Genomic DNA, 23,957 nt, shown 5'->3' with positions numbered 1-23,957 from the left:
TCCAGGGCTCCCTTAAAAAAACAGTCAACAAACTTGCTTCTCCTCACTCTGATTCCAGGAGAGAAAGCAGGAAAGCTTTACAGAACTTAATAGCCTGGCATGTTGTTAAAAACTTCATTTCACTGATCCATAATGATCTTAATACATTAATGTATATTTATTAACCAGACAGTAATGCCAAATTAAGCTGACAATTATGTCAAATTACAAGAGAGGTACAGATAATCAGTGATATACACAGGTCTTTATGAGCATGAATAAATGGCAATTGGTTCATATTTTAAAAATTAATTTTAATTTATGTTGGCAAAATATATGTTTACAGCTCCAATCTTTATGCTGTGAAAAGACATATTATAATATAAAATAAAAAGATCTGTTATTACATAATATAATGTATAATATATGACAAATCATATACTATATCTAATAATAAAGTACATATTGCAAGTACACTTTTATTATTTTATGCAAGGATATATAGTATTTACTAAAGGTTTACTTTTACCATGCACTATTTTAAGAAATGGATAGTGTTATTATCCCCATTTTACATAAGAGGGAACTGAGTCCCAGAGAGGCTAAGTTACTTGCCTAAGGTCATTCAGCTACTAAGCAAAAAATAAGATTTGAATATAGGCAGTTCCAGCTTCACATATAGTGCCCAGTTCACTGCTGCAAAGTAATGTAATTAATCACTAATTCAAATATATTCAGAGATAAAGTAATCAATGTGAAAAGTTAAAATGTAGGCTTTTTTTGATAAGAAATGTTCATTTTATAGAAAAGTTACTGATGCAAATTTTGCAATTTTATTTTTGCCCATAATGTATTTATGATAGGTCTAATGACAAGAGAAAGCTATAATATTTTTTTTCCTCTAGTCAACATTATAAATTATAATCACAATAGCAAAAAGAGTAAATAAATCATAATAGATAGTTTTAAACTTGATTTTTACAATGTGATTTTTGGCCTTAAAAATAGTCCATTCAAAATGTTTAAATGTTTTAGATTAAAATGTATGTGTCTACAGAACTTTCATATAAATTTTTTCAGGTCATCCTAACAAAACTGCTGCATGTTAGAAGTGCAAGGACTTATCTTTCTCACTTCTCTTTAATATTTAACTTCCCCTGATATAAAATCAGATCAGATAATATGTGCATCCTTTTTTGCTGTTGATATATGGTTTGTTTTTTCAAATTAGTTAAATTGTCCACCCAAACACACTGAGGCATTGATAATTAGAAGTTAATTTACAGAGTAAACTTTTAAGTTACTTGAAATTAGAATTTCTTAATATCTTCTCTTCTTGTTTCATTTTATTTAAAAAAGAAGAGAAAATGCCTGGGCTTCATTATTGAAAAAATAATCAACAGAAAACTCAATAGCATATAATTCTTTTTAAGCAAAACAATTTTTTTGGTATGATTTTTGTGAAATCTGCCACTTCGAGTCTCAGGAATGTGCGATTCATTTCCTCATGGTACCTTTTGCAGACTGGCTTCCTGCTACCCCCATCTTCTTCCCACCAGCCAACCTCACTAACCTGGGAATTTGACTGGGTCACAGAATATTTTACACCTAAGCAAAAGAAAATAAAGGAAATCAGAGAAAACCTTTACCCTCTAAACCCGTGGTCAGTTTAAGAAGCTGCAGAGAGGGGATTCTTGTCTTTTTGAATTCCTATCACATAAGTTCCTCTGACTACCATCATGACTGGGGTTAAGTGAGATAGACTTAAAGACAAGGGCAGAGATTTTGAAAGGGTAATCCAACTGACTGTGAACCTCCATTGGTATTCTACAAAGCCAGCTATTTCATGGTTTACACCTTCCCTATTTTCTCCTTAAAGGTGACTACAGGATGCAGTCCTTGTGTGCTAGAACCCCCATACATGTGTTTAAATTTGGCTTAGGATATCTCATTAGATCAGTACAATGGGAAGCTCTCTCTGCCAAACACTTTTCCATTATAATGTTTAACTGACCGATACACTCATGAGTGAATGCAGGTTCTGGAATAAATCCAGAAGATTTTTTTTTCCAAAAAAATAAAACATCATTTTGATTTCTAATTGTCCAATGCTAGTAATAGTCATTCTGTGGACATGGGATGAGGTGAGGAACTTGGTTGGGGTCCATGTGCATTTCCCAGGACATTGCTGGAACACCAACCCCTTTATCTGAAAATACATTGGGATGAAGGTAAGCAAGAGCTAGCAAAATTAAAAGGATATACTTGAATCTGCCTCATTTTTACAAAAAAAAAATAATGTAGAAAATTATGAATTTTCAATATTCTTAGCAGCAAATAATGTGTGACCCACTAGAATGTAGGAGTGTCACAGAGTAGTCTGGACTCTGTCACACTCAGGAATATACTCCTGAGCATCAGCTCACTACATTTTTCAGGGCCTCAACAGCCAGTGTTTGAGCCCCTTGCACATCTCTGAGAATTTCTGCAAGGGCAAGGGACTGTTCCGGAATAGAACACACCAGGTGCTTCTGATTGTGGTTTAAACAACTTGGAGGACCACTATTTGATATATTCCTTCAAAGGCTGGAAGCTACTGTTACTAATTCAAGAAATAGCAGTCTAATGTGCAACTGTTTAAGGGGGCTTCCTGTGTGACTGTTCACAACCCCCTCTCTCTGCAAAACTACCAAGACTTCATTTGAAAGGGAGTAAAAAGAATATCTCAAAAATTACCAACTTCAGCTCTCATCAAAAGACTTGGAAATCTCTTACATTCGAAAGACACATAGACGTGACAAATGCATTATATAACCTTTGTTGCCATTTATCATAGGACTAAATTTGCAATAAGTAGTCAGCAATTTTCCTAGCAAGTTTTTTTATACACTATTACTCCTATTTAAATAACTATAACTAGGAGGATACTAGTGGTTACAAAATAGCCTAATTATAATAATCAAACTATCCCTAGTTATAGTAAGGAAGCATAGGAGGATGACTGTCTTGTTAATGTCATGATTTTCTATAATGGTATATTATACTAGTATATGCATATAGTCATTAAAAGATCCACATGATGCAACGGGAATAGTCTGGCTTTGGTATTAGGTGAACATAGATTTAAAAAGCACTTCACCTGCTGAATAACCTGTGGTCTTGTAGGTCTCACAGTCCATATTTATGTAAGAGAATAATAACAACTCCAGTTCAAGTGTTGCCCATGATGACTTTCTATAAACATTTTCTTTTACTTCCCTCCCCTTTTGCCATTAATGTCCATATAGACATAAATAATAAATATATTTCTCCAGACACAGGTTCCTACAACTTCCAGCCCCAATCTCTGATTAATTTTTTTAAGTCACAGCTTAACCCTCAGGCTTTTTTTCTTAATTAGAAGTCTTGAAGGCACAAACATATTTTGAGTAGGTAGATTTTTCTATGTGGAGGGTAATTACAAAGGCTTTAGTTTTTTGTTTTGTTTCATTTGTTTACAGAGGGGAAGAGGGGATTCAGTTACAACTCTTATTCTTTAGAAAGTCAGTCACTATTTCTGAGGGAAACAGGTTGAACGGGCCAGAGCTTGTCTCTTCAGGCTTCTTTTTGGACTCTCATCTACAATGTCTAGAAGTTGTTCTTTGTTTGTATTTCAACTTACCAATTAAGGATATATGACAAGTTTTCAAAGTACATGGCTTCCTGCTCCTAAATGGGCATCGACACTTGCCCTTCAGCCTTGATCTTTCCTCTTGCAGGTAAAAACAGAAAAGATGGAGAGAAAAACATGGTGGACCCTTTTCTCCCCGTCTGTGCAAGCCTGCCTCCAACCTGGTGATCGCTGACACTCACTATTTGTGTGAAAACTTTTTTTTTTTTAACACATTATACTAGATTTTACTAATTAATTCAATATTGTAGCTTCTGAAGTTTCCCCTGCCAAAGTCCAATTCCTAGAGGATTTTTTTTTTCCTTTTGAACACCTAAACATACTTTGAACAGAGAGATACTTGAAAATAATTATATAGCTCTACTAATATCTGAAAACTGTCTGCTGAACTAACCCAGTACATCATATGATGGCCAAGTAGAATTTTTGTGTTTTCATGTCCTTTCTTTGAAATTACATATCTCAGAAATTAGCTCATTATCTGAAAAAAATATGAAGAATTGGTGAATTATAGTACAAGAGTATTGCCACTGAATGGACTGTTTGATTTACCCAAGCAGGTAATGAACAATCCTGTTGTCAAATTCACTAATGAGTCATCTTAATTAGGATGTAAGCTAAGGGGCATTATTCCAGTGGCCTTCTGTACCCTGGTTCCATGTATATAATTTGGCAAGAAAATACGTAAAGCAGCAAGAAACAACTGAAGCCTGCTCATGGCCCTGTAGGGTTTTTGGAACAATTCCTGGAATTGGGAAGTGAAATTGGAGAGCATGTGGAGAAAACTGTCATCTCAGTAGCTAGATTTAACTGAAGATAACAAAGTGATTAACAGCATGTATACATATTTAATTGTTAACTCCTATCTTAAGCCTTCTTGGATCTTTATGTTGAAAGGAAGGTCAAGACTTTTTGGAAGGACATGGGTAGAAATGAGAGAGTAATGTTGGAACTACTTAAATTTCATTATTTGAAAATATTTACTTCACCCCCTTCGGTCAAACATACATGCTTAAAATTCTTATTTCTTCACAAGAAATACTTTTGCTCTTCTTAAAGAGGCTTACTCTTAGGCATGGGATATTACGTGAACATCTCCTTTAGTAACTGTAGCATTCCCATCTGTGGTTGGAAGAACTCTTTGGGAAGTTTTGAGAGAAATATATATGAATCCTAAATATTTATGTAATTAAAAAATAATTGATCAGTCATCTTAAAGGAATATATGTCTCTGGCTCGAAATGTTACTTACTTCCATCATTTTTTACTTCTCGTTTTCTAGTCTCAATTATTGTCACAGAAAGAAGCATCCTAGAATGTAGACTGGAGATCTAGGGCAATTGTCATTTTAATAAGATTTTTAAAAATAATTTGAGATTTTCATGTATCCATAAATATTGCCATGGAGATGTACATGAATCAGCATTGTGGGTACTTTTTTTTTATGGGCACCTTAAGTGATCCCTAATTGAAAGTATACCAGCAATGTATACCATCAGATATGAATATAGTTTGGGAAAGGATCAATAAAAATTAGAAAGGAAACCACATGACAAGTATGAAAAGTACCAGGAAAAAAAGAATGCATTTCTTTAGATAAACTGTATCAATATCAACTAGAATTACATAGATTCATTTACCTCCCTTTAACCTCATTCTCATATCTAATGGGGATCTAAGTTCATTTTTATCAAGTAGGAGGTTAAAATACCATTGTTTGAGGTTAAAAACTACCATATTCCCATTTAATATTCTGCTTCATCTTAATACAGCTTTATGCTTCAACAACACCACACATCCATTTGTGTTATATTACCTTATGATAAAGCAGTTGTCTTAACCAATTTTCAGAGCAAAAACAGGCTTGTGGTAAAAAAAGGGACTTCAGTTGATGTATTTTTGTAAAGAAGAAGCCACCTGCCTTAATATAACTAATGTTCTTTCAACATTGTTATTTTCAGATTATTTTATTTTAAAAGGGACAATAATTTATGCTGAACTTTTCATTAAGCTTTTCATTGACATTTAGCATTCAAACTTTTCACTAACGTTTACTATTTTAGTAAAATTAAACAGTGAACAATGGGATAGGATATTCATATGTGATGGTTTGATCTTAATTGCTTTCTGAGCAATTACAAATGGAAATAGGATGACATTGGGATGTGTTCCCTGTTTAGTGTCAAGGCTTATATTAAATGTGTGCTATGTGAAGTGGAATACCACAAGGACCAACAGTATGTTGGATCCAATTCCAACCACAGCTGTTTAGAAAGTCAGTTAGTGTTTAAGAATAAGAAAGTGCATTAAGGTTATTGGCTAAGTATTGTCACTGACTCATGACGCTTGACTACTATGCATCCTGTTTAATCTTGGAGGATCCCAGTTTCAAATCTTCTATACCACTTGACTTAAGGGAAAATGAGTCTCAACTATTGATGGAATGAATAATGGGATCCATGTGTCTTTTTCAATTTACAATAGCTAGAACATGGAAGCAACCTAGATGTCCATGGACAGATGAATGAATAAAGAAGTTGTGGTACACATACACAATGGAATATTACTCAGCCATAAAAAGGAATACCTTTGAGTCAGTTCTAATGAGGTGAATGAACCTAGAACCTATTATACAGAGTGAAGTAAGTCAAAAAGAGAAAGATAAATACTGTATTCTAACATATATATACGGAATCTAGAAAAACGGTACTGACGAATTTATTTACAGGGCAGCAGTAGAGAAACAGATATAGAAAACAGACTTATGGACATGGGGAGAGGGGAGGAGAGGGTGAGATGTATGGAAAGAGTAACATGGAAATTTACATTACCATGTGTAACATAGATAGCCAACAGGAATTTGCTGTACAGCTCAGGAAACTCAAACAGGGGCTCTGTATCAACCAAGACGGGTGGGATGGGGAGGGAGGTGGGAGGGGAGGTTGAAAAGGGAGGGGATATATGTATAGCTATGGCTGATTCATGTTGAGGTTTGACAGAAAACAACAAAAGTCTGTAAAGCAATTATCCTTCAATTAAAATATAAATTAAAAAATTATTGATGGAGAAAATATAGTCAACTTATAATGTGTGAATAATCATTTTGAAAAAAATTTTTCCTCTGTTTTTCCTCAAATGTCTAAAAGAAGAAATGATGGAATTGAGAAATAATTGTATTTCTGTTCATTTTTTCCTTCTAATTATTTTATATATGAAAGAGACTGAGTGGAAATCACATCTGTATTTTGTTCTTACATAGGCTTTTTTTTTCCTAAAAAATTAGTAAATTTCAGGAAAGATTAACAAATACTTTTACAGTAATAAAAACAAAACCTTAGGATGTAATACAGTAGGAATTTATATGATGTATTTATGTGATATATTTATCTTATCTGAGTTAACAGATCACAAAAAAAGATATAAAAAGCTATAATCAATGTATCACAGTTTTTATCATTTTCCCCAAAATACACACAAGTAATTCATATTCATATCCTTTGGAGAATAGGTCTCCAAAGGAAAGCTGTCAAGGCCATTTTTTAATTTGAATCTGGTAATATTGTTTTTAAATGATTGTTTTCACTATAGTCAACGAAAAGCCCAATGGCGAATCAGTTGTGTTCAAATCTTAGCTTTAGCATTTGCTAGCTGGATGACTGTGGTTATTTTATTTAATCTGTTTATATCTGGATTTCCTCATCTATTAAGGAGTGAAAATAATGTGCTTACATTTTAGGGTTATTTGTAAGAATTATAAAAGACTCAGATATAATAAGGACTTACTAAAATATATTATTTTGCTTGCCTGTAGTCAGTGACTTAGTAGTAAATACATTGAGAACCTAGACAAACTTTGGAAAAGTGAGTATGGATTTGGCCAGTGAGATTTCACTGACTCACAGAAGGTGGTTCATAACCACTCTGGCTATGTCCAGAAGGATGGTCAGTTTCTAAATGCCTGCCTTTGTGCTGAGGAACTGGTGGCTGCATTATTTTATTTTCTGCCACAGCACTTTTCTCTCCATTTTGAACAGAAAAACGGAGCAAGTAACATGAGCTATAACTGCTTAGAAAACCTTTCTCCGGGGAGACAGTGCAAGGCTGGCCGGGCTTCTCTCCATAGCACCGCTCTAAGTTTTGCTGCAACCTGGTTCTTTTGTACACACCAGAGGGCCTTCACAAGACCAGTTTTCCTTATCTCCAAAAAATGTACCAGAAACACCTTAATTTTGAATGGAAAGAACTGGTGTTTACCAGAATGATCTGAAAAACAGATCCTTGTTAATTATTATACAAGTATTAATACTGTCCAACAGCTCAGATGTGCAGAAAGTTCTTGCAGGTGTATCAATGAGAGTATTAAAGCTAAAATTGACTAAGGGCTTTCTGTAGACCAGGCCTAGCACTACATTCCTTAAAGATTTTTATTTTAATCCTAACAACAATCTGGTCAATTTTTATTACTCCTATTTTATATGTGAGAAAATGAAAGCTTAGTCAATTTGATAAACTTGCCCAAGATAAATCAAGGCACTGAATTTAAAGTCAAGCCTTTTTTAACTCTAAAATCTCTGTACTTAAGTAGTGTATTTCCTCTCAGGTATTTCCTAGGGGATATTTGTATTTAATTACTACATGGAAAAAAATCTACTTGGTAAATTACTACCAAGTTATATTGCCACACTATGGTTTTGGGGTTATCAACCAACTCCTTTCCATTTATTTTCTTAATTTCACCTTCTTAATGTGATACAGTATTTCAGAGCAAATGAAAGAATGGAGAATGTATAACTGTTATGTTTACAGAGCTCTGAAGGTCAATGTGATAAATTTATTTATGTCTTCACCAAATATTTATTAAGAAGGGTCAGTATAGATCAGGCAAAAATCAGAGAAAAAATGCATAAATATAATTACAGCCTTTTGCTCCATATTGTTCCTCAGTGAATGGGATGAATTATTTTGCCTATAGTGTCCTGATTAATAATTATTAATATGCAACTTTAACCTGACCTTTCCAAATGTCATTCATTTGCCATCCGAAAATTTCAGAGAGTAACAGCGGGGAAGTGATTTACACCTTAATGATAAAAGACTAACCTATGGCAATTTTGCCTTAAATTCCCTTTAACATTTTCCTTATGCTCAGAAAAAGTGTATGAATGCCTGCACTGTAAGACCTTCTCTTCTTTAAAAAAAATATAGTTTTTAAGTTTTCATTTCTAATTTTTAATTTTAATACTCTGAAATATTCCACTCAGTAATTGACTTGGGCTGATGCTTTATGTGAAGTAAGGAACCTTGTGGTTCTGATCAAGAATGTGTATTGTTTTTCAACGTGGTCTTTATATGGAAAATGCAACATGTTCTTTCTGAATATCAAGTGTGTTTTATATGATTTATGTGACTATTTTCATTAATTTTGGGTGGCATATTATTACTTTTAATTAACATCAGTAAGTATAAAAATACTATTACATAGTATATATTTATAAGAATCTATTTACCCTTGTTAATTTATGTTTTGTGTTTCCAAATAAAATTAACTATCATAAATAGGCTGTGTCTTGTGTTATTTTACTGTTAGTAGTAATGCAATTGTGTTGTCCTATACACATTTTTCTCTTTGGGACCAATTACAAAGAAATTGGTGCAGGTTTGGAGTGTTATCTATACCTCTGTAAAGCCCATGTAGAGAACAAGGCCCTGAAGATAAAGCAGCTGATCTGACATTTAAACAGGAAGGCACTTAAATAATGTGCTCATTTTCTCTAGGTGCTCTCAAGATTTCTCTTTGTATTTGCTTTCACCTAAAAGATAAACACATGAGTTTTATTTAATACTTAAAAAGTTTGCCACTTTACTAATGTTGTTGATTATTTTGTTCACTGTGCCTAATTCAATTGGGGATGGCCTCCTTTCTGATGCAAAGAAAACAAGTGATGTCATTGTCTGAAATGTCTATTTTAGGAGTTCTCTGGCAACAGAACCTTGTTTAACATTGTAAGTGATAGACACTACATTACCATCTAAAGAACTTTTTCTCACAGTTTTAAAAAGAAGAAATCATGATGCAAAGTATAAGTATGTTGTAAACCATAATCCTGGCATTCGCTACTGTCTTTAACAGTTACTTATTTGCTGTGCCATTTCACCCTTTCCATGACAAAGATCTGTTCAAAGCCTGAAAGTTATGTCTCATTTATCTTTTCATTTCTACCATTCAACACAGTGTTCTCAGTTTAGAGAATAAATGAATAATATTAATACTGAGTTATTAAGCATCTGTGAAATCCTATTTTTAACATTGTCTTATGCAGTAATTTTTCTGACCTAAGTTTCTTCAGTATATTATTTGATGTTTTTAGATCATTCCTGGTATGCCTGAATTAATAGTTGTTTTCTACCTTTTATATACATAGAAATTTTTTTTACATTATTTCTATTACTTTAACTAACATGGAATGTATTACACAAAATGATGCATACAGTCATTTTCAGAAATTTCTATTCCAAGTAAAATAAATTAACTATAACATTTATAATTATTAAACAGTATTTGTCCCATTTTGGGGAGGCAGAATGAAACTATGACTAACTATCCTTGTATGTAGACACCGTTATCTGCTCTGATTCACATATTCTGCAAAATTTCAGTAAATCTCACTATGATTAAAATCTGTTAGGTTCCTTGATGTCAATTGCATTTTATGAGTCAAAGATTATCATATATATATATATATAATAATATATAATAATGCCATCTTTAAAGGATGGCATTTATCTCTCTTCATAAAAAAGACATCATGAAATCATTTAGTAAAAACTATAAATACCATTAGTATTGCTTCTTATAGTTTATGCTTAAAAGGAATGTGACAACACTGATTTCATTGTGTAAATATTCTTTAGATTAATTGCAAAGAAGGCAATTTTGTATTCCGATATGCACTCAACTCACTGGCTGGGATTCATTGATTCATTACCCAAATTTTCATTCCAGGCCCTCCAGGCCCTCCAGGTGGTCTGCGAATAGAAGACATTAGAGCCACTTCCGTGGCACTTACTTGGAGCCGTGGTTCAGACAATCATAGTCCTATATCTAAGTACACTATCCAGACGAAGACTATTCTTTCGGATGATTGGAAAGACGCGAAGACAGGTGAGTTCATTTGTTTGATTAATCTGTTCGTGTTTTCAGATGAATTCTTTTTTCTTTTATTATGTACCCTGTAATTTTCTTTAAAAAAAATTTTTTTTTAGTAACACCACACTTTGGTAGTAATCAAAACCACAACAAACTAATGTTTTAAAGCTATAAGGGAAGAAGCAGAGTGTCTAATCTAGTAATATAATGGGGGAGGAAACAGAGGCCTCCTGGGTTTCTTATTTGAGCTATATATGTCTAAAATGTATTAGGAAAAAAGTATAGAGGAGGTGTGTTTTTGGCAAATGGTATCTATAGTATTATTTATTACCTTTTTTACACAATTACATAGGTACTATAGTTCTGCATTAAAAAAAAAAAAGACACAGTTGATCATAAAGATTAAATACTCAAATCTTACTACCATAACTCAGTATGCTCCTATCTGGCTTGAATTTCCTCAAAACAGGTTTTATAAAAAAAGTTTATTACCTCAACTGTTTTTCCCCTCATATTTTATTCAGATTTTCTAAAAGAAAAAAAAAATTCTAAGAGTAAGTGGGTACTTTCCCTCGTGTAGAAGTTATTACCATTGTCATTTGTTATCACTAGTCTTCAATATCACACACTAGCTTATTTTCTCGTAGATATCAAAGAAGATGGAGGATTGTTTTGATAAAATAGCCTGTTAATCCTTGTCATTGTTGACAATACTTCTAACCAAACTTGTAGTTATCAGAATTTATTTTAGATGCATAAGGAAGAGGCATAAAATATGGCCATTGTTGTCACAAAGGGGAGAAAAAAAAGACAAAAGTGAATAGAATGCTCCTTTAAAAAAGACAACAACAACAAGAATTAGTCCCAGCATAACTTAAACCTGCTCATTTTAATCTTTACATAATGGAATTTATTTGTTTGCTCCCTGAGAAGTTTTAATTTAAATTCACCTTTTTAGGATAATGTCTTCTTATCATGGGAAATTAATGAAATATAAATTTGAAATCTATAACAAGGGTTTAGGATACATTTTAGGGCTTCTCAGGTAGCTCAGTTGGTAAAGAATTGGTGTGCAATGCAGGAGACCCTGGTTCAATTCCTGGATTGAGAAGATCCTCTGGAGAAGAGATAGGCTACCCACTCCAGTATTCTTGGGCTTCCCTGGGGGCTCAGACAGTAAAGAATCTGCCTGAAATGCGGGAGACCTGGGTTTGATCCCTGGGTGGGGAAGATCCTATGGAGGAGGGCATGGCAGCCCACGCCAGTTTTCTTACCTGGAGAATCCCCATGGACAGTGGAGCCTGGTGGGCTACAATCCATGGGATTGCAAAGTGTTGGACACAACTGAGCGACTAAGCACAGCACAGGATATATTTTAGTATTAAACATTTCTCTACAGTACCTGAATGGCCTAGTGGTTTTCCCTACTTTTTTCAATTTAAGTCAGAAGAAAGAAAATTTAGAAAACTCAGCAGTTGCCACAGGACTGGAAAAGGTCAGTTTTCACTCCAATCCCAAAGAAAGGCAATGCTAAAGAATGATAAAACTATCACACAATTGCACTCATTTCACATGCTAGCAAGGTCATGCTCAAAATCCTCTAAGCTGGGCTTCAACAATACCTGAACCTAGAACTTACAGCTGTACAAACTGATTTTAGAAATGGCATAGGAACCAGAGGTCAAATTGTCAACATCTGTTGGATCATAGAAAAAGCAAGAGAATTCTTGCATCTACGTCTGCTTCATTGATTACACTAAAGCATTTTACTGTGTGGATCACAACAAATTGTGGAAAATTCCTCAAGAGATGGGAATACCAGGCCATGTAAACTGCCTCCTGAGAAACCTGTATGCAGGTCAAGAAGCAAGAATTAGAGCTGGACATGGAACAACAGACTGATTCAAAATTAGTAAAGGAGTACATCAAGGTTGTATACTGTCACCTTGCTTATTTAACTTCTATTCAGAGTACATCATGCAAAATACCGGGCTAGATGAAGCATAAGCTGAAATCAAGATTGCTGGGAGAAATATCAGTAACCTCAGATATGCAGATGATACCACCCTAATGGTAGAAAGCAAAGAGGAACTAAAGAGCCTCTTGATGAAGGTGAAAGAGGAGAGAGTGAAAAAGCTCGCTTAAAACTCAGCATTCATAAAGCATCCAGCTCCATCACTTCATGGCAAATAGATGGAGAAACAATGGAAACATTACAGACTTTATTTTCTTGGACTCCAAATCACTGTGGATGGTGACTGTTGCCATGAAATTAAAAGATTCTTTCTCCTTGAAAGAAAATCTGTGAAAAATCTAGACAGAGGATTAAAAAGCAGACACATCATTTTGTTGACAAAAGTCTGTCTAGTCAAAGCCATGGTTTTTCCAGTAATCATGTATGAATGTAAGAGTTGGACCATAAAGAAGGCTGAATGCCAAAGAACTGATGCTTCCAAACTGTGGTGTTGGAGAAGAGTCCTGAGAATCCTTTGGACTGCATGAAGATTAAACCAGTCAATCCTAAAGGAAATCAAGTCTGAATATTCATTGGAAGGACTGATGCTGAAGCTGAAGTTCCAATACTTTAGCCACCTGATGCGAACAGCTGACTCATTAGAAAATACCTTGATGTTGGAAAAGATTGAAATAAGACGGAAGGGGAGAACAGAGGACGAGATGTTTGGATGGCACCACCGACTCAATGGAAATGAGTATGAGCAAACTCTGGGAGATGGTGAATGACAGTGAAGCCTGGTGTGCTACAGTCCATGGGGCCACAAAAAGCTGAACACAACTGAGTGGTTCTGTATATAAGTTTATGAAGTTCAAATGAATTAGAAACAAGTGAAGCATTTCTATTACATTATGCTTGTGAGTATAAGAATTATCTATAAACATACTTGGCAAAATCCAACATTTGAAAAGCGATTTTTTAAAACCACTTAGATATTTGATAAAATAATGCACAAGCAGTTTCTGATTCTCCAAATAGAAGGAAAATGGATGACAGTGATAAAACAGTAGATGATCTTCGATATCCAGTCAAATTGATGTTAATCATGAGAAACGCTGGGCTGGAGGAAGCACAAGCTGGAATCAAGATTGCCGGGAGAAGTATCAATAACCTCAGATATGCAGATGACACCACCCTTATGGCAGAAAGTGAAGAACTAAAGAGCCTCTTGATGAAAGTGAAAGAGGAGAGTGAAAAAGTTGGCTTAAAGCTCAACATTCAGAAAACTAAGATCATGGCATCCAGTCCCATCACTTCATGGCACATAGATGGGGAAACAGTGGCTGACTTTATTTTTTGGACTCCAAAATCACTGCAGATGGTAATTGCAGCCATGAAATTAAAAGACGCTTACTCCTTGGAAGGAAAGTTATGACCAACTTAGATAGCATATTAAAAAGCAGAGACATTACTTTGCCAACAGAGGTCCGTCTAGTCAAGGCTATGGTTTTTCCAGTAGTCATATATGGATGTGAGAGTTGGACCATAAAGAAAGCTGAGCACCGAACAATTGATGCTTTTGAACTGTGGTGTTGGAGAAGACTCTTGATAGTCCCCTGGACTGCGTGGAGATCCAACCAGTCCGTCCTAAAGGAGATCAGTCCTGGGTGTTCACTGGACAGACTGATGCTGAAGCTGAAACTCCAATCCTTTGGCCACCTGATGCTAAGAGCTGACTCATTGGAAAAGACCCTGAATCTGGGAAGGATTGAGGCAGGGAGGAGAAGGGGACAACAGAGGATGAGATGGTTGGATGGCATCACCGACTCAATGGAAATGGGTTTGTGTGGACTCTGGGAGTTGGTGATGGACAGGGAGGCCTGGAGTGCTGTGGTTCATGGGGTCGCAAAGAGTCAGACATGACTGAGCGACTGAACTGAACTGAACTGATAGATAACTGGAGAGCAAATGAAATACACATATGTTTAAAATTTGGTTTGGCTTTGAGAAAGGAATAATAATTGCAATCATCTCCATTAATCATGTATGCTTACTGTGTAGCTCAATAAAATATGCTTCTCATTTAAAAAATTATTCTATTATAAATTATGTTTCATGAGAAGGAAGACTTTTGTTTGATTCACCATTCTATCCCTAGCCATGCATACATATTGAGCTCCTATTGTCTGCCTGAACCTGTCCTAGATGCTGGATTCATAATTGACCACCTGTGAGTAAATGAGAGAGAAATAAAAAGCAAAAAGCAAAAAAAAAAAAACAACCCAAAACCAAATGCCATAGCCCTAATTTTAAAGAGCTTACATTCTACTAGGAGAGATTGTAGTAAGCAACAAACTAAAATGTAAAGTAAGTCACATGGTGTTTAGTGCTAAAGAAAAACTACAGAGAAGGGATATAGGGAAGCAAAAGTTGCATTTGAATAGGGTGCTTCTTATATCAGCATAGCCGCTTCTGTTTGTTATGGTTCCTGTTTTCACGTTATATCTTTTACAACAGCCAACCTATTTGTATCTTTGAATCTAAAGTATATTGTCTATTGACAGCATATCACTGGATCTTATTTTATATCTAGCCCTACAATCTCTGCTTTTTGATTACAGTATTTAATCCATTAACATTTGATATTATCACTGGTGTAGTTGAATTTATATTTGCCTGATATTTTTGTCTTCTAAATATTTCATGTTTATGTCTTTCTATTCCTTCTTTATTGCTTTCTTTTGCATTATGAATATTTTCTAGCATAAAAATTTAACTAATTTAATGAAATTCTCTAAATATAAAAACTTAATGATTACTCTAGAGCTTACCTGATTTACCTGAGTTTATCAGAATAATCTTCATATTTTTACCAACAATATCAGTGAGATATAGAAACACTGCCTTTAAGGGTGGTCTCTCAGCACTCTTCTGCTTCCAAACTTTATTGAATACATCTACAAAAAAGAACTGGTCAACAGGAAAAGACTCTCCTTTATCTCCCAGGGATTCAAAAAAGTCATGCCAGCTTGCACTCTGTCTTTAAATATCTATGAAAAGTTAAACTGAGTTTTTCTTATGAACATTTGTGACTACTTCCTCCTCTTCCCCATGACTCTACCAGTGATGATTTAGTTCATTAGATTTCTTCACAAATTCAACCCTCTGATGGGCTCTGCAAAAACTATTGTTATTTACATTATTTTATATGTTCTTCTTGTTAGTTGTATCAGTATTGTTCTCTTGTAATTGTGTCCTAATGTTGTAGCCACACATTCCGGGAAACAAACTCACTCGGAAGGACAATGCAGATAGTGGAGTGCAGTTTATTACACCGGCAGGCGCAAGGCAGAGTCTCCTCTTAGCCAAGGACCCCGAATAGTTTTTGTGAAAACCTTATATACCCTAAGTGTACATGCTCAAACCCACCTTCCCAAATTCTCTGAAACTAGTCTGTACAAAGGAAAAGAAAGATACAAAGTTAACCCATGATTCATATGCCTTAAACCCGTGATTCGTATGCCTTAAGCCTAGGTAGTTAACAGTGGACAATTATCAATAGGCCTGTGGTCATACCCCAATAAGCATAATAGAATTTATGATTCTATTCGGGTACACAGATAATTAGGGTATTCTTTTAGGCAATGGAGAGTCTAGGTATGAGCCCTGGGGCTCTCCCACCCGGGGGGCCTGGCTTTCCAGTTGGTATGTCGTTTCCATAGATACTGGGCATATAGCTCTAAGTCCACAGTCCAGCCCAAGATAGAGTCCTGCTTTCAAGATGGAGCCTGTTCTGTCTGCTTCCTCCTTTACTAAGTGAAAGTGAAAAATAATTTTTACAACCAATGCAGAAACAAAAATCACATGGTTTTTATTTATAGTGGTGTCCACTGAAGAAAGGAGATGCCAAATTAAATTCAGTTTTATAAAGGTAATTATTTTAGGTGTCCAGTAAGTATTTTTCAGATTCCAGCTTTCAGCATTCTAAAGATTAAATTTAGAATAATGACATGAAATAATGGAAAGCACATCTTTAAAACAAGCTACTGTAAGTATTACTTCTCTTCAACATTTTTGGGGATGAACGACATAAATTTGATACCATTCCTAGAGTTCCTTGAGATGCTCAGGTCAGATTTAAAATGTTATGTTGGATTATATGCTACTGCTTTCAGAAGAAAAAGTATAGAATACTGCTGGTGATGGTGTGTATGTTTGTGTGGAAGAGAAATGTTGGCCAGAACATAAAACAGCCTGGAAACTGTGCTATGAGGAACAATTGAGAGAGCCTCGGATATGTTCTCAAAAAAAAAAAAAAAGAAAGAAAGAAAGAAAGAAAGAAAAGGAAGAAAAATGTCTTTATGTTTAAGGTTCTATCATGTGGAGGACTAGAATTATTATAAATCTTTGCAATTATCATCTCGGTACATAAATGTTTCTTTGAATTTTAGATTATTTCCTCAGAATAAACATTTATAAGTTAAATTATTGACTGTAAGCATGCTTAAGCTCATGAGTTATACTGCAAAATTACACTGTAGAAAGGTATAAGTTCCAGTATATGAGTTTTTTTTCTACCATACCTCTACTTAGTATTTAGTATTTTTTTTTAATCTTTGCCAAGGTAATAGTTTGAAAAATGAAAAAATAATTAGGCTCCTTGTAGGAGATTTGCATTTTAAAATGTACTGTTTTCATGTTTGCCTTTCTGTAGCTTCACTTCTGTTGTTCTCATTTCAAACAAAAATTTCTGGGTTTTTATGAGGCTACATGCAAATTTTCCCTCGAGAAGAATCAATGAATCATACACTCTGGGACGCTGAAGCACAGCCTACTTCTCTCTCTCTTCAAGGAACTTTGTCACACCTCTGGCTCTTCCCTGAGTCCTGCCAAATGGTCTGTGTGTTGGGTCTAGAGCCTCTAACATCACAGAGAGTAGTTGTCAGTGCCAGAGAGAGGCCTTTAAATGCCCATTTTCATTTTCCAACGATGGACTGGCTTTTTCAGCTAGAATCCCCAAGTGGGTAATTGTTTCCAGGTACTTTCAAAAACTTGTGTTTTAAATTGAAACGGAAGATCCTGAGGATTTGGATTGTATTTAAATCCTGAGGAAATAGCAGCACTTACTATGGCAACATTGGAGAATCTAGAACAGGTGATTACATTGCCTGGAGTTATTTTTGAAACATCGACTTTTTCTCAGTCTGTGTGTTTCTAAAGTTGCTCAAAGAATTAGTCAATGTGGTTTAGAAGGCGCAGCAATACAAAGCATATGACAAAACACCAGAAACCAAAACCTTGTAACTTTTGGCCTTGGGATACCCATGAGGCTTGCTTCTCTTTTCCTCCAAAGAACAGCTAGAATTTGTTTTTTTTTTTTTAACTCTGGGGATTATGGGCTAAAACTATTTGAAAATATATCTCTACGTTACTGCTAGGGCTGGTTATCAAAATAAGACCTTCTAAAGAAGGGTCTTTTGATCTGAGTATTAAAGTAAGATTTATGTCTCCTATTCTATACCCCTTTGCAACCAATCTAAATACCTATCAGGTTAATATACAACATCTTACTTTTTTTTTTTTAAACAGAGAGAAACCTTTGACCTTATACAGTTAAAAATCTGATTTTCTACACTGATATCTGTAAAAAGTGACCTGACTCAAAACTGACTCAGTTGAAACTCAGAAACTTGAGCTCTCAGTCCTAATTCTGGGTACTTGCCTCTGTTTTGCAAAGTACTTACCTCTCTTTCTGACTCCAGAAATAGCAAACAGGTTGCTAGAGACTTGGCTGAAGAAAGGAGACACAAAGTCCCTCTGCTCCTGATTGTTGTCCATTTGGCTTGGGGCATGAAACTCTTTCCAAAGGAAAGATGACCTTTTCTTCCAACCTATCTGCGTGGGTGGTTTTGGAAAAATAAAATACATCCATTAGCTTCTTACCAAGGCTAAAGGGATTGGATAAAATTACAAAAGGTACAAATCCTTTTATAGGAACATTTAGGGCTATGAATAAAATAAATAAAAATGAGGTAAAACATAGTAGCAGTGGAGGAGAGAAATCAGAACAGGCCAATTCAGAGTTAAAGAGAATGGGAGAGAGCGTAAGAGGATGGAGACGAGCTTTATCCTCTGCTTTAGACAAGGCAGGATAATTTATGATTTGAATATAGATATAAAAGTCATAAAGCGTGGATATTTTTTGGAGGGTTCAAGTAATATAATGCCCTCTTTTCTACTACCAGTAGCCTGCCTGATTCAAGTTGAAGGAAAAAATAAAGTGGTTTTTGTACACATGGTTGTGCTGAGACATTGTAGACTCTAAATAAGCACAACTTCTGTATTTGTATTTTGTTTACAATTTCTACAAATATTTATCAAGTAGTTTTACCTGCAAGACATCATACTAGGTATATGAGGCCTTGAGTGGCCCCAAAACATGATTAAGAAGTAAAAGAAACACAAACATATATATGGATGTGTGTGTGTGTGTGTGTGTGTGTGTGTGTGTGTGTATCCATAAATGACAAATAGGAGTAAATAAGTGGGACATAGTGATATATTATGAGCATGGCCTGGTATGGACATAGCCAATCTTGAGGTTCTAATTGTAAAATGATGATATGGGCTGCTTAGCTCAAGATTGGACAGGAAAAAAAAAATTAGAAAGCAAACTTTTAAATCCTGTTCTTGTGATGTGGTATGAGTCAAAAGTCCTGACCCCTTCTGGGGAAGGAAAGCAGGCCAGATACAGAACCACATTTAATTCTAGATACATTTTTCTAAAATGATTGGTATTAGCCATTTTTGCTAGATTAGCCCTACTGCTTATGTAAATGGTTTTATACAGGGCGTATTGTAAAGATATGCCAAAAACTTTTTTGTTTTAAATACTTACCATCTCATAGGTGCTAGTGTTAGTGTATATTAATAAGAATGATCATAACTGGTTTTCTTCTTAAAAAGAGGAGCTTTTACACCTTTAGCTATATTTGTAGATATATTATTAGCTTATTGATATAAAATTCCTTCTTTAATTATTCATAAGGTACATCTTGAAAGTTTATCTTCCTAACACCCACTCCCAATTTCCTGTTTTGAAAGTCATTTGCATCACTAGGCCAAGGGTTTCCCACTGAGGCCTGTCTTCTCATGGCTGTAATGTAACTCCAAGGCTCTTTGCATGTTCTTTCTTCACCTCATACTTCATTTAGCCACAGATCATACTTCTTCATCTGGAATCTAAAACACCCTAAAATAACTCCAGTTGATTTTTCTTTATCTCTCACCATTCTTCTAAATATTTTCTGTAGTCAAGTATGATTTTCTACTCAGGACATACTCCTGAGCTCCCACTTGTTTGGAGATATTTAACTTCCTGAATCATACCCTCACGTCAAGAATCTTTCTGGATTCTGTCTTCAGAATGTATATTCTCAGTGTTCAGAGTGTAGCCGGTGGACTAACAGCAAAGACCTGACCTGGGAGTCAGTCAGAAGAGCAGAATCAGTGCTCCCGGCCGACACTTACTAAATAAATAATACATATGTGTGTCTGTCTTTCTAAGGTCTAAGATTTTCTTAAGGACCTCTCTTCTTACTTCTTTAAATGTAATTAACATTTGTCATCCTAATTTTTATTTTTATTTGACTTAGTGGAATATGTGCTACTTTCTCAAAAGAGTAAAATAAAATTAGGGAATTATAAGAGAGATGTTACTCAACTAATATTCTCTATTTAATATTTGTTTTATTTAGATCCCTCAGTTATTGAAGGAAACATGGAGGCAGCAAGAGCAGTGGATTTAATCCCATGGATGGAATATGAATTTCGTGTGGTAGCAACCAATACATTGGGTATAGGAGAGCCCAGTATACCATCAAACAAAATTAAAACAGATGGCGCTGGTATGTAGAAAAAACATTTTAAAATTTAAAAGTTTTATAAATTCAGTGACATTTTAAGACATAATTGAACATATTTGGAAATAATGCTGTGAAGTAAGTAATTAAAAATATATGTATGTATGTATTTCACACATATGTGCACATTATATGCCAAGAAGTCAAAAATCAAAAGAGAAGATAAACAGCTTTAAAATATTTTTACATAATGAGTGGGAAAGAGGTAAATAGAGGGAAGTCTGTGATCCTCTAGACACTACTTAAATGAATTTGGTGTTTAGACTATAAGTGAAAATGTTAGTCTCTCAGTCATGTCTGACTGTTTGTGACCCCATGGACTGTAGCCCACCAGGCTCCTCTGTTCATGGAATTCCCCAAGTAAGAATACTGGAGTGGGTTGCCATTCCCTTCTCCAGGGGATCTTCCCTACCCAGGGATCAAACCTGGGTCTCCAACACTACAGTCAAATTCTTTACCATCTGAGCCACCAGGTAAGCTCATTTAGAATATAAATTTTAATGTAAATTGTGAATCTTAACCAGGCAGAGTCATGTAAACAGTTTCCATGATCGAGAAGGCTCACATTTTTTTGTCTTTCAGAGACATTTATAATTGAATGGTCACATGGATGGAAGTATGGGCAGGGGAACAGGATGAGCAGGCTGTGGAGAGAAAGTGATAGAGACTCTCAGATCTGTACACCTGGGGAGTCAGCGCACATTAGAAATAGTTATAATGTGTTCTTTTGAGCATTAGGTGTCACTCTAAATGTGCTCTTTTCAGCTCAACCATAGCTTTTCTTCCAATTTAGGTTCATTTTTTATGCTGAACACCAACTCCATTTTAATAACTATTCATACAAGAAATATTCCACTCTGTTTCCCTTCTCCCTTGCATTTCTGGGAAAAAATATTGTTCTGATTCTAATAATAACTTTTCTTTATTATTCCTTGTCTATGAAAAAGAAAATGTTTTGTAGACTCTCTGAGTTTGTTTATTTTTACTATGCCTTGCCAAACTTCAGTGCTTTATTTGGGGAAAAATATTTTAAATGGATGACAGAATGCTATTAAAATTCTGCTGTGTTATCTTAATAACATTTATCCACATTTCTAGCTACATCAATCCCTTGGCCTAACTTCTAAATATAATTATGAATTGTACTGTCTTTAGTTTTTAAAGCTAAATTATTCACGGAGACTGCCATCAGTAAACTCTCTCTTAAAGTTTCATGTAACTTCATGTAATTTACCAGATAAAATAGATGATTCTATAAGAAAAGAAGAATAGAAACACAAAAATACTGATCTGTGCTGAGTATTTTCACATACATTTCAGTTAATCCTCCTAATAATATTTTGAGGTAGGTATTATATTGTTGTTATTGTTCAGGCGCCCAATTGTGTCTGACTCTTTGCAACCCCATGGACAGCCGCATACCAGGCTTCCCTGTCCCTCACCATCTCCTGGAGTTTACTCAACTTCATGTCCATTTGATCGGAGATGCCATTCAACCATTTCATCCTCTGATGCCCTCTTTTCCTTCTGCCCTCAATCTTTCCCAGCAGCAGGGACTTTTCCAGTGATTCAGCTGTTTGCATCAGTTGACCAAAATAAGAGCTTCAGCTACAGCATCAGTCCTTCTAATGAATATTCAGGGTTGGTTTCCTTTAAGATTGACTGGTTTGACCTCCTTGCTGTCCAAGGAACTCTCAGGAGTCTTCTCCAGCACCACAGTTCAAAGTCATTAATTATTTGGCCCTCTGCCTTCTTTACAGTCCAGCTCTCACAACACGTGACCACTAGGAAGACCATAGCCTTGACTATACTGACCTTTGTCTGCAGAGTGATTTCTCTGCTTTTCAACACACTGTCTAGGTCTGTCATACCTTTCCTGCCAAGAAGCAATTGTCTTCTGATTTCATGGCTGTGGTCACTGGCCACAATGATTTTGAAGCCAAAAATAGAGGAAATCTGTCATTGCTTCCACCTTTTCCCCTTCTATTTGCCATGAAGTAACAGGACCAAATGCCATGATCTTAGTTTTTTGGAAGTTAGTATTAATGGAAGGTATTATAATCCAATACTCATTAATAAGCAGCAGACTCAGATACACTAAATAGTTTGCCTAGGTTGATATAACTACTTTCAAGATTCAGAATTAAAATCCAAACCTGATACATTCAACTTTCTCTCTTAAAGGTGGTTTCTCAAGCAGGTTTTAAAAGCACAGTCTTTTATATGAAACTTTATTAGTGTTCTAGTAGAAGTTCACATTTCATTCTCAATTACAAAAATAGATATGACTTAAATGCCATTTTTTATTTGCCTTCATATATCCACCTATGAAATGAACACAATTGTTTCTTTTACTCTACCCCACAGAAATCTCATTAGGATACAGAGATAATATAAATTGCAGCTTTAGAGAATGCAGATACCACATAGCCAGGATCCTTGAGTTTGGTTTTTATTATTAAAGCCTCCTATGTTTGTAATAGAAGCTTCTATGTGATTAACTGAACACAGTTGTCCGTTCTTGAAAATCAAAAATAAAAAGGAACTGAGACATTATCTGACTGGTGGTTTAAACCACATAATTCATGCTGAGAGATCATGTACTTGCTTCAACAAGTATTCATTTTCTAAATAAAATTGCAAAAATATCAAATGGTTAAGTCAGTCAAAATAAACCAATTTCAGTTAAAACTTATAACAAATTTACCTCAGATATCAGCTTTTTTTTTTTTATTTCATGGAGCTTGGTTAATTTTCTGTCCTATGTTGACCAGTAAAATGTGAATTAATTCTAATCCAAAAATAACATTGTTCATGGGGAGGGAAGATATTTTCTCTGGCATTGACAATGTTAGTAGACCCTCCCTTTCCTTCAGAGAAATTTTGTTACCAAAAAATTATTTATTTCAAAACATTGTTTTAGTATGCTTTGGTTGATCATCTGGCCAGAATTATCATAAGAATTTAGATTTTTTATTTTTTAATCTCAGTGTAGAATCAATTAAATATGTTTTTAAGAGCAACAATAAAAATGTTCAGAGAGAAAGATTTAATCTAACTCTTTCATATGTGAATCTCTGAATATAATTTATATTTAATGTCATATTTAGAAGACTAGAATACTTTTTGATGTGCATTTTGCCAGGAGTTTTCATGTAAATCTGAAGACTTTCCAACCTTAATGTTTTCTTATCTTAGAAATGCTGGAAACAATTTGTTTCAGAGTGATATCAAACCTAAAATTTTAGTAAGGTTATTACTTTCAACCAATAACTTTTGGCATCA

The 23,957-nt window shown here is 34.8% G+C and overlaps 1 protein-coding gene across 3 annotated transcripts in view; it reads left to right on the top strand.

The window, feature by feature from the left end:
• CNTN1 (contactin 1) overlaps nucleotides 1–23,957 on the top strand; it is a 403,973-nt gene that overhangs the window by 296,192 nt on the left and 83,824 nt on the right. For all 3 annotated transcript variants that reach the window (XM_061129827.1, XM_061129819.1, XM_061129837.1), the window contains exons 16-17: nucleotides 10,653–10,811; nucleotides 20,508–20,657. In XM_061129827.1, coding sequence (XP_060985810.1) covers nucleotides 10,653–10,811; nucleotides 20,508–20,657 — 309 coding nt within the window. The remainder of the gene's footprint in view (nucleotides 1–10,652; nucleotides 10,812–20,507; nucleotides 20,658–23,957) is intronic.

Source organism: Dama dama, chromosome 3 (assembly GCF_033118175.1).
Source record: "Dama dama isolate Ldn47 chromosome 3, ASM3311817v1, whole genome shotgun sequence".
Taxonomy (NCBI): Eukaryota; Metazoa; Chordata; class Mammalia; order Artiodactyla; family Cervidae; genus Dama; species Dama dama.
The sequence above is the reverse complement of the archived record's forward strand: the minus strand, read 5'-3'. Positions and strand labels throughout refer to the sequence as shown.